This window comes from Cynocephalus volans, chromosome 4, assembly GCF_027409185.1.
Source record: "Cynocephalus volans isolate mCynVol1 chromosome 4, mCynVol1.pri, whole genome shotgun sequence".
NCBI classification, from domain to species: Eukaryota; Metazoa; Chordata; class Mammalia; order Dermoptera; family Cynocephalidae; genus Cynocephalus; species Cynocephalus volans.
In genome coordinates this window covers 20,190,095-20,202,321 of record NC_084463.1, presented here as the reverse complement: position 1 = coordinate 20,202,321, position 12,227 = coordinate 20,190,095, and the positions used below count along the sequence as shown (strand labels likewise).

The following is a 12,227-nucleotide window of genomic DNA, read 5'->3' as shown; positions in this document are numbered from 1 at the left end:
ACAACCTCCCCAGGAAACATTAATTTGGTTCTGACCTTTTAAATTTATGGATCTGCTTTAATTTAAATTTTGAATCTGACCTTTTAAAATTAGCATAACATTTTTGAGGTTTATCCTTGCTGCAGCATGTAAAAAGTTTGTCCTTTTCATTGCTGAATAATATTTCACTGTATTACAACACCACACGTTGTTTATTCTTTCACCACATGATGAACATTTAGCATGATCCCAGTTCCTAAATATATGAATAATGCTCCTGTGGACATTCACATGCATATCTTTGTGTTCATCTACTCTCTTTTTGTCTATCACTGAAGGTTGTAAATTCTTTTTTGAGACTTGGATAAAATTATTACAATACCTTCTTTTTTATGTCTTCTGTAGAAATCTAATGTCACCACTTACGTATTTATTCTTATTGTTTACTGTTTTGAAGGGTATTGTTTACTTCTCTTGGTCCATTGGTTCAGCCTAATATAGCACTTTACATACACGGTGCATGGAGGTGCACACAGCTAATATCTTCCAGGGATTAGTTACTTAAAAATAGCAAAAACCACAACAATTCATTGGAAATAGAAATGCTTCACCTGGAAATGGCAGCTGTCACGATTTTGAAATTTGGGATCCTCCCTACTCTTATTTTTTCCTGCCACAACTGCAGATGTACGTGTATGCCTGAATGCCCAGCTTACATGGTAGCAGTAGGGCTGTCATGCTATCAGGTGCCTTAGAAATAGGTAAGCCAGGTACAGCTACAGTGGGATATGTCACCCACATTGCCATATGAGAAAAAGGGAAATCTAAACTAAAATCTTTGAGGTGGATGCCAGAGACCAGAAAAAGGAAATCAAATGCATTCACATTCTTTAATTTAGTGATTATATAACATAACATGATCATCAGTAATTAAGTTGCTGTCTTGAAACAGTCTCACACCTTTGTTTATTGTCTTAATTATTCTGGACTTATAGTGAAATACAAGAGTGTTATTAATTAGTCCCTTCCAACTTCCATAAACAGGGCATAATACCACAGGTTGGTAATTGCATAAGAAATGGATCACATTGTGGGCAGGTCAGGAACAGCTCCAGTGAGAGTATAACAGGAATTTGTGAATGTTTTTGAGTGTCAGTGCATTGACTCCATGGGTCTCAGGATGTGTGACAATATTGGGCTGACATAATGGATTATTGTTGAGGTGGCCAAAATTGAAAGGAGTCTCTAGTCCACTTGTTGCAGAGGCGGCTATGACTTATTCATCTGTTCGTAGGTTTGACAGAGCAAAGTCTTCACGAGGATAAGGGAAATGTTTTTCTTAGCCCTGATCCAGAGACAGCCATTGCCAGGTCTTTTGCTGGTTTGAATAAGGATAGAATTTATTTAGTTTTTAGAGTAAACTGGAGGAAGTACTTAAAATGCAAAGAACACTATCTGAGGTTCACTAGAACAATGAAGAGATATTCTGCATAACTTTCTGACATCAGGAAGACTGAAGAATAGTTGAAAGAATAGGTCATTCATTAAAATTGTTTTTTATTTTATTTTTTTCAATAATGTGCTTATTACAGCGAAGGTCCCTTCCAATAGAGAGGTCTCTTTTTTCCAGAATACAAGAATACTCTGTAGCTGGTCACGTTGATACATTAAGCATTCTAAAGTACCTCAGAGCCATATTCCTCAGAATGTATTCCATAAGGTGCCATTCCATTCATTTCAAAAGTGCCATTTCAATTTATTTCATGGTGCCACCAGCAGGAGTAAGCGTGCTCAGGTCAGCCAAGTTTGACATCACCGGAGCAAAAACGGAAAATATTTCTGTTGCCCCCTCTCTCCAGGCAAGCACCTTGTTTCCTCTTTTGCCCAATTTTCTAGTTTCCTTCTTTCCTTGGTCTTGGTGCTTTTATCTAAGCCTAAGTTTTCACAGACCCCTCTTCCATTTTTATTTAAAGACTTTATCTCTAACCTGTGCTGACTATTTGTTCCATGTCTACCTTGTCCAATATGTTTCGTACATAAGGACAGAGATCATTATCTCATTCTCTATGATATCCTCTTTGCCTAGCACTATGCCTTGTAAATAGTAAACTGCCAATAAGTATTTGACATTACCCCAATGGCTTCCCTTCTGTGTATCAATTATGTTCTAGGCAAGTGATTGATTAAAGTGTTGAATAATGGGCTGAACCCGTGGCTCACTCAGGAGAGTGTGGTGCTAGGAGCGCAGTGGCACTGGGAACGCTGAGGCCACAAGTTCGTATACTATATAGGGATGGCCGGTGCGCTCACTAGCTGAGCGCGGTGCGGGTGACACCAAGCCAAGGGTTACGATCCCCTTACTGGTAACAAAAAAAAAAAAAAGATGTTGAATAATAATCTATGAGTCATGTATCAATCCAAAATGGTGACATAAAAACTGTCACAACTTGTATTTCTTAATGAAAGGGTAACTAGTTTAAGTGATAAGAACTATCAGTGACAGAAGAAAGGGATCATCGTGGAATGGGATGTTCGGAGAAACTATTATGAGTTGGCAGAGGATGAACAAAAATCTAAAAATACATGTGGTTCCTGCAAAGGCAGAAAGGTAGACATTCTAAATTGAGAAAACCATGTGAAGAAATATGTGATACAGGATATGTCTTTAACATATGAAATAATCTTAATTAGAAAGAAGAGTTCCAATAAGGAAAAAGTTTAAAAAGGTGAAAATATGTCTGTGGTGGTTGAAAATGTGCTGACAAATTTTTTGACACTCTCTTTATAAAGTGGAACCTATTTTCCCTCCCACTGAATGTGAGCTGGAATCAGTGACTCACTTCTGACAGAAAGAAACTAAGATCAGGAGTGATGAGATGTGATTTTGGAGAGTAGGTCATAAAAGGCCTGTGTCTTCCTGCTTAGACTATCTCTTGGATCACTTGCTCTGAGGTAAGCAGCTGCCATGTTGTGAGGACACATAGGTGTCCCTACGAAGAGGCCCGTGTGGTGAGTGAGGAACTGAGGCCTCTGCTGACAGCCATATGCTGAGCCATCTCACAGACAGATCCTGTGCCAGATGACCCAGCCCTGGCTGACAGTGTGACTGCGACCCCATGAGATCCCAAGCCACGACTGCCCAGCTCTAAGCTACTCCAGTATTCTTGCTCCTCAGAAACTGTGTAAGACAATAAAAGGCTTTGTTTTAAGCTTCTCAGTGTTGAAGGAATTTATTGTACTACAGGAGATAACTAATGTAACACCGAGATGGTACAGAGGATCCAAAAACTTTCAAAGAGGGGAAGAAAGGTTTCCCTTGAAAGACAACCACAGGGATATTAGCAACGTATAAGAATTTTCTCACGTTCCATGGTTCTCCTCCTTCGGTTGGCTGAGCAGATAAAATGATCAGGACACACAGAAAGTCTGAATACAACAGAAGGAGAAAAAAGGAAAGAGAAGAGTATAAGGAGAACAGGAGTTAAATAGAAGCAGGAAAGTTTTAGACTTGTACCAGCTCTTGGAAAACACAGCCGATGTGGGTAGAGACATTTTTTCCTAAGTTTCTAAGCAAGAAGAATGTGTTTCTAAAGCCAAAACTCTGTTTTGCACAAAATGCCATCATAGGACCAAGATTTTACACCTTCTCCTCTTGAATTTGAGACACATAGATTCTACACTCAACCCTGCTATTTGTCTGGTCCTGAATTCTGAGTTGATAATGTTTTCAAACTGGAGAGTAGTAATAGACCTAGTTTCTTTCAAGGCAATGTCCGCAGTGGCCCGATTCCCAGACTCAAGAAGCATGAATGAACAGAGTCATTAGAGGCTCCCTCTCTTTCCTCATACACTTTCTCATTCTCTACCTCATTATTTTATAATACTTGAAACATTCACTATAAAAGTAGTATCACTAATTCATAAACTATTTGGTAAACATTCAAAAAATCAAGAAATGTACCACATCTCCTCTACCTAAACATTTTAGTGTTTTCTTCATTTTAACCACCACATGACTATGGGATATTTTAAACTAATAACACTAATACTATATATGTAGTTTTCTACCTTTTTTCATTTAATTTACAATTTTATCAAAATATTTTCCATATAGACATTTTCACAATGTTAATTCTTCCAATCCAAGAGCATCGAATATCTTTCCATCTTTTTGTGTCTTCTTTAATTTCTTTCAGAAGTGGTTTGTAGTTCTCATTGTAGAGGTCTTTCACCTCCTTTGTTAAATTGACCTCTAGGTATTTTATTTTTGTGTGACAATTGTAAATAGGCTTACTTTCTTTATTTCTCTTTCTGTTAGTTCATTATTTGAGTATATAAATGCAACTGATTTGGGGGCATCTATTTTGTATACTGCAATGTTACTGAAGTTATTAAACAGCTCTAGGAGATTTTTGACAGCGTCTTTAGGTTTTTCTATATATAATATCATGTCATCTGCAAATAGACAGTTTGACTTGATCTTTTCCAATCTGGATTCCCTGTATTTCTTTCTCTTGCCTAAATGTCAATTGATGGATGATTGGGTAGGGAAACTGTGGTATATATACATCATGGAATGCTACTGTGCCATAAAAAAGAACAAAATATCCCCATTTGCAAAGCATGGATGGGTTTGGAAAAACTTATGTTGAGTGAAGTATGCAAAGCACAGAGGGATAAATACCACATGTACTCATATGTGGGAGCTAAGAAAGAAAGAAGGAAGGAAAGAAAGACCATGTAGTGTGTTGGACTTGCAGAGGGAGAGAACATTCCTTGGGCTACAAAGTAGGGTGGGGGGAGAGAGGGAGGGGGACTGAGGTTGGGGAAAATTGGATGGCAGACGGGGGGTACAAATGAAAATTGTGGTAATGGGTATGCTGCCAGAATGAATCTGACCCTCTCATCATGGGCACGAGGGGTGACAATCGCCTTTGTATCTCATGAGTATTCATAACCATTTAAAAATTATTTCCCATATAACTTAATTGTCACAACATAATTTTTAATGACAGCATTTGTTATTTCATTTTTCTGGATGTATAATTTTTTAAACTGTTTTCCTTAGGTTTCCCAAAACAAACAAATACAGATAGATAGATAGATATAAATGCATATATAATGCATTATGATGAACCTCTTAACTCATATAATAGTTCATATTTGAAATTTTATTAAAGATAAGTTCACCTAAGTAGATACACTCTAAAATTAATGAACACTATCACTTTTTAAAATTATTGCCAAATTATTTACTTTGTTAGCAGCAATACTTGCAAGGGACAGTTTTTCCAGCTTTATGTAAAGTTTTTTTAAAATAAGCAATGACACCTTTTCTTAAATATTCATTTTTGGTTGCTTCAAAGACTAAATATATTTACAAATTTCTCTTTATTATAATTCTTTATAGCCACTAAAGCAATGTGGTGCTGGTGTGGGACTAGACAGATAGACAAATGGAACTGAATAGACAGCATAATAACAATCCTTGAATGTATGGATAATTGATTTTAGTCAAAGGTAGCATGGAAGATAATGGAGAAATTCTTTTTCAACAAATTGTGCTTGGATAACTGGAACAAGAAAAAAATAAAATTAATCTTTAACCACATACTATATACAAATCAATTCCAGAGATATTACACACTCAAATTCGTAATGCAAACAGTACAGCTTTTACGAGTTAAATGGGGTAAAATCTTACTGACCCAGATATAAAAACTAAGAGCATAGAGAATCATGGATAATTTTGGTTACTTTAATACTGAGAATAACATGGAAAGACTAAAAACAAACAAACAAACAAAAGAAAAAGAAAAAGTGAAAGAGATGTTATTTGTAGCAAATATTACTATCAAAGACTCATATTCAAAATGTATAAAGAACTCATAAAATTTATATTAAAAAAACAAGCAATCCAATATAAATGTAGGCAAATAACTTGGCCAGGCTTCACAAATGGAGAAATACAAATATCCAGTAAACAAAAAAGAATCTGCTAATTCACTTTAAGAATTAAGAAAATGCAAATTAAAATTGCAGTAGAATTTGGCTTAAAATATACGTCAAAATTATCAATCTCTAGAACTTTCACACGTTGCTGAAGGGAGTATAAATTCATAGAATTACTTTAGAAAATGGCTTCAAATAAGATGAAAAGTGTTTTCTTCACCATGCAGAAATTTGTCTGTAGAAATTCAGGCATATGTGCATCAGTGTAATGCATGAGTTTTCAAGTCAGGATTTTTGTTACAGACAGCATTTGAACACCCAAATGTCTACCAAATGTGTCTTTTACAATGGAATAATACACATCAATAAAAAATAAATTTACAGGGTCGACCCCGTGGCGCACTCGGGAGAGTGCGGCGCTGGGAGTGCAGCAGTGCTCCCGCCCCGGGTTCTGATCCTATATAAGGATGGCCGGTGCGCTCATTGGCTGAGCGTCGTACGGCCGGTCACAAAAGGACAAATAAATAAATAAATAAATAAATAAATAAATTTACAGCTACACATATCAACATATCCACACCTTCAAAGCATAATTTTAAGTAATAGAAACTATACATTAAATATTACTGTATAATTCCATGTATAAGAATTTTTTAAAGGCAACATTTTTCTATATCGTTTAGAGATAACATCAAAATTCATAAGTCAGTATTACCACAGAAGTCATGGCAGTGGAATGGGAGAGGATTGGGTTCGAGAAGGTATATGAGAGGGCTCACAGGCCACTGGCAATGTTTAATTTCTTAATTTGGGTGATGGTGACATGGGTGTTTGCTTTATAATAAATTTAACTGTACATTTTCTCTCTACTCTGTATTTTGCAGCACAAGGCAAATGACTCAAATAAAAATATTGAATTAGAGATTTTCTATTATGGCTCATGATACAATAACAGGAATTGGATTTATCTTCCCACTGTAGATAAATGGAAAACTGGGTTAAAAATATTTAAACAGGTATTTTCAGACATTGGACAGCAGGTGGCATAGGACTGTCATCTCTGAGGAAGGAAAAACTAATGAGGTGAACGCGTCTGCTGGGCCACATTGTGAGAAACAAAAGAGATGTACAGAATTCATGGGTCAGACATAATATTGCTAATATGTCAATTCTCTCCAAATTGACCTACAGATTCAGTGCAATTCTAATTAAAATCTCAGCAGCCTTTTTTGAAGAAATTAACAAGCTGATTCTAAAAATGCATGTGGAAATTGGAAATGCAAAGGATTTGATTGGCAAAAATAACTGTAGAAGAAAATGATGTTGGAGGAATGGTTCACAGGCAGGGCAGGCCCCGTTATAATGTGGGTGGTAAATTCAAGTACATGGAGTTTCACCTTTCTCTAGTCTTTGTTAGATTACCAACCAAAGTCATCAGTTGTATGGGTGGCCTCTGCTGTGACATTTTCCATGTGCAAAAGACTATCAGTACATATTTCTTGATGATGTTGGAAGTTCCAGCTCATTTATCACATACAGTTCCACTGGATTTTAGTAAATGTAACCAAAAACGAAGGATCATTCTTTTTTCACTCCTGAAGATGATAAAACTCAGCAAATGTCTTTATTGACCTCCTTTTGATGAAAAAGGGTATTGAATAAGCTGTACAGCACTCTTAAGCAATCTAAGTAGCCTCTGAATAATAGGTAGGATGGGAACAAAAGTGTTTTCTACCAATGCAGTAAAACTGAAAAGAAAATTAATGGGTGTTACATTTGGAAAGGAAAAGACAAAATTAGTATTTTATAAAGATAATACAAATTTATACCCATATAACCAAAGAGAGTCAAATGGAAGTTAATAGTGTTCATAAAGGTATGTCAAAGAAATTGGATAGAAGCTTAAATCAACAAAAATTTGTAGCGTGTATTTGATAAAGAGATTTTGAAATATATTAACTGGAGCTAAATTACAAATAGTTATTGAAATAGCCTTTCAAGGTAGTACTGTGATTTTACATTGATTAAATATGCTTTATACTAAATGGATAACTGATGTCAGAAAATTGGGTGATGTGATAGCTTAATTGGGAGGAATATTAATTCAGGGTGCTTTAGTTCTTCAAAACTTATTCCATACAGAGCTATGTTCTCAGTGCACAGGTGAGAGCATCTCTAATGACACAAGAAGCTTGTGAAGCTGCAATTTTCCTTCTCCAAAACTAACAAGTAGTTTCGAGGGCTTTACTGCATCAGACCAATTTTTCTCCTTGTTTTTATAAAACCCTTTTCCTGATAACAAGACATATATTAATTCTGGAAGAAAAGTATATCTTTCCACTTTTTAGTTATACTATTTACTAAAAAAATAAGACTATGAACGATAAATGCTGGCGAGGCTGCGGAGAAAAAGGAACTCTCATACATTGTTGGTGGGACTGCAAAATGGTGCAGCCTCTATGGAAAATGGTATGGAGGTTCCTTAAACAATTGCAAATAGATCTACCATACGACCCAGCCATCCCACTGTTGGGAATATACCCAGAGGAATGGAAATCATCAAGTCGAAGGTATACCTGTTCCCCAATGTTCATCGCAGCACTCTTTACAATAGCTAAGAGTTGGAACCAGCCCAAATGCCCATCATCAGATGAGTGGATACGGAAAATGTGGTACATCTACACAATGGAATACTACTCAGCTATAAAAATGAATGAAATACTGCCATTTGCAACAACATGGATGGACCTTGAGAGAATTATATTAAGTGAAACAAGTGAGGCACAGAAAGAGAAATACCACATGTTCTCACTTATTGGAGGGAGCTAAAAATTAATATATAAATTCACACACACACATACACACACACACACACAAACCGGGGGGGGGGGAAGAAGATATAACAACCACAATTATTTGAAGTTGATACAACAAGCAAACAGAAAGGACATTGTTGGGGGGGAGGGGGGGAGGGAGAAGGGAGGGAGGTTTTGGTGATGGGGAGCAATAATCAGCTACAATGTATATCGACAAAATAAAATTTAAAAAAAAAAACATTCACGGAAAATTCAAATATATTCTAAGGGCAGAAGATAGAAAGTACAGAGGTAGAAAGTCTCTGAGAAGAAGAGAACAACTCTGAACCAGACAAGCTCAAGTAGAATCCATTCCTGGTCAGGAACTTGCATCACACGAGTTTTCAAGCCCCAGAGGAAGTTCAATTTGTCAGATGTGTATGTAGAAGGCATAATACTCTGATCATCCCTGGGGCACAGAAAATCCAGAGCTCATTTCTGCGATGGCCATAATCATGAGAAAGTTAGAGATTCATCAGAGAGACTATGAACCCCACCAGAGAATTGCCTCTTTCGGGAGAAAGCTTAGAGAAGAAGTCATTGAAAAAATTGTTTCCTCCACAAGGACTCTTCAAACCCACAGTGTCATGCTTATTTATTTTGAAAATTAATTTTTGCCTAAATAAAATGGCATATGAAATGATGACCCATAAAATGCAGAACCAACTGTAACAGATGGATTTGGATTAAATTTTGTTTATCCTCACGTTGAAACGTATTCTCATCCATGAGAAATCTAGGGCCAAGGCAGTAAGTACCTCCTGAGATAATAAGCCAGTTTTAAGCTCTATTTTTAAAAAAGTTTGTTTCTATAATATTTGCTTCTGTGGTTTCGTCTATGCAAGAAGAAGAATTATACTATTCATCAAGGAGTGAGGGTTTCTTTAAACTTTGAATTTTGCCTTATGATCTAAAATCTAGCTGCAAAACTGGTAAGTAGCAAAAATTGGCAAAACCTTTGCATTTCTCATTGTGGGACACTTTGGGGTGATTACCATGTATTTACGGTCATAGTTTTGTTTTATTCATTCTTCTTCAGCTTCGGCTCAGGTTGCCTTAGTCACAATTTACAGAGCTAACTTTGCATTGTTTTATAAAAGACTCAACATCATGCAAAACCTTAAATTAATAAAATGCTTTCTCTGTAAACAGATTTATGACTCTGAGCTTCTTTATATCTTTTCATTTCTTTTCTCTTTGTATACGTAGTTTCTGGGACATCCAGCCCACTCTTTAAAGAAAAGAAAAAAGAACTTTAAGTCAAACTCTGGAGTAATAAACATTCTAGAAACAATAAAAATAATTTTAAACTAAGTGTTTTTTCTTTATTTTTAGAAGCATGTTTGTGTTTGTTTTATAACAACTATATTACTACATTTAATTCAGTCCTGAGACTCAGCACCAGGGATAGTTTAGTCTTCTTGACTACTTAAGCAGATCTAATTCTTGGGCATCTCAAAATATATCGTGAGAAGATTTGACCATGCTTTCCAGGGAGGAAAACTGGTTGCTTAAAATCCTGGAGGGAGAAATAATAGAAATTTATAAATGGAAATAGACACAATGTAAAAGGAGTTGAGGAAATCGATGGCACTGTGACAGTGACTGCGTTAGTGTAGGGTTAGGTTTTGCACATGACCGGGAAGGTATGGTCTAGGGTAGGAGAGAGGAAGGGAAGACAGGCTCCCAGTAATTCTAGACCATTGCTGGGCTCCTGCCTTGTTACTTCTGCTGCTGACCAGAGAAAGGCAGTTTTTCTCTCAGCCATCGAGGATGAAGACTGCTGTAGAAATTTGTATTTATAACACAGATTCTCTGATGATCAAACAGACTGAATCTGCATGTTTGAAAGTGTGTGTGTTTGTGTTTGTGTGTGGATGTGAGAGAGACAGCGTGTGTGTATCTATATATATGTGTGTCTTAGATAAAGCAAGAGGAAGAGGCACTTGAATAAAGACTTATCCATGGGGAAAGCTTGCCAATACTGGACCGTTGCAACTTTGGGTATGTATTTCCTGACTCTACAGTCAACAAATACAAACTTTACTCTCGCGTTTAGAATTTGCCTGATTTTATATGAATTCACTCCTCTTTTCCATTTGGCTGATTTCAGTACCAGAATAAGAAAGCAATCATTTCCCTTCAAAGCCCCACTTTGAAGCAAAAAGACAATTTAGTCCTTGTGTTCTCCATCAAAGAAAATGTAGTTGATACATTTCAAACAAAATACGTTCTCAATAACTGCTAGATTTGCCTTCCTTCCCATAGGAACAGAGCCTTATATATAAGAAGAAATGACAAACGTGAGCCTCGTGACAACGTTCTTCCTCACGGGCCTTCCCCATGCACCAGCGCTGGACACCCCCCTCTTTGGGATCTTCCTGGTGATTTATGGGCTCACTGTGCTGGGGAACCTCCTCATCCTGCTGCTGATCAGGGTGGATTCTCACCTTCACACCCCCATGTACTACTTCCTCGCCAACCTCGCCTTCATTGATATGTGGTTCTCCACTGTCACAGTGCCCAAAATGCTGATGACCTTGGTGTCCCCTGAGGGCAGGGCCATCTCCTTTCACAGTTGCATAGCCCAGCTTTATTGCTTCCACGTGCTGGGGAGCAGCGAGTGTTTCCTCTACACAGTCATGGCCTATGACCGCTACCTGGCCATCAGTTACCCGCTCAGGTACACCAGCATGATGAGTGGGAGAACCTGTGCCCTCCTGGCCACTAGCACTTGGCTCAGTGGCTCTCTGCACTCTGCTCTGCAGACCACATTGACCTTCCGTTTGTCCTACTGTGGGCCCAACCAGATCCAGCACTACTTCTGTGATGCACCACCCATCCTCAAGCTGGCCTGTGCAGACACCTCGGCCAACGAGATGGTCATCTTTGTCAACATTGGTGTGGTGGCCTCAGGCTGCTTTGTCCTGATAGTGCTGTCCTATGTGTCCATCGTCTGCTCCATCCTGAAGATCCGCACCTCAGAGGGGAGACGCAGGGCCTCCCAGACCTGTGCCTCTCACTGTATCGTGGTCCTTTGTTTCTTTGGTCCTGGTCTGTTCATTTACCTGAGGCCAGGCTCCAAGCAGGCTGTGGATGGGGTTGTGGCAGTTTTCTCCACTGTGCTGACCCCACTTCTCAACCCTGCTGTGTACACACTGAGGAACAAGGAGGTGCAGAAAGCTCTGTTGAAACTGAAAAGTGGGTCAGTATTCACTCAGGGTAAGTAATCAAGAAATTCCAGATATGCCTAACTTCTTTATTTTATTTATAATTAAAATAAACCTTCAAAATGATAATTTCTCTTGGAAGGAGCATTTCAGTTAGTCAATCTTAATTTTTTCATGGAATGAAAAAATGGAATAAATAATGGAACGGTTAATAAAATTTTAATTTTATTTTTTTCCCTCTTGGGTGTTTGGCAGAATTCCAGTTAATGTA

The 12,227-nt window shown here is 37.5% G+C and overlaps 1 protein-coding gene across 1 annotated transcript; it reads left to right on the top strand.

Annotated features, from left to right (window-relative positions):
- The first annotated feature begins 11,080 nt into the window (after positions 1–11,080).
- Positions 11,081–12,016, top strand: LOC134377137 (olfactory receptor 10G7-like). Its single transcript, XM_063095755.1, has one exon. The coding sequence runs from the start codon at positions 11,081–11,083 to the stop codon at positions 12,014–12,016; it is 936 nt and encodes a 311-aa protein (XP_062951825.1).
- The last annotated feature ends 211 nt before the right edge of the window (positions 12,017–12,227 follow it).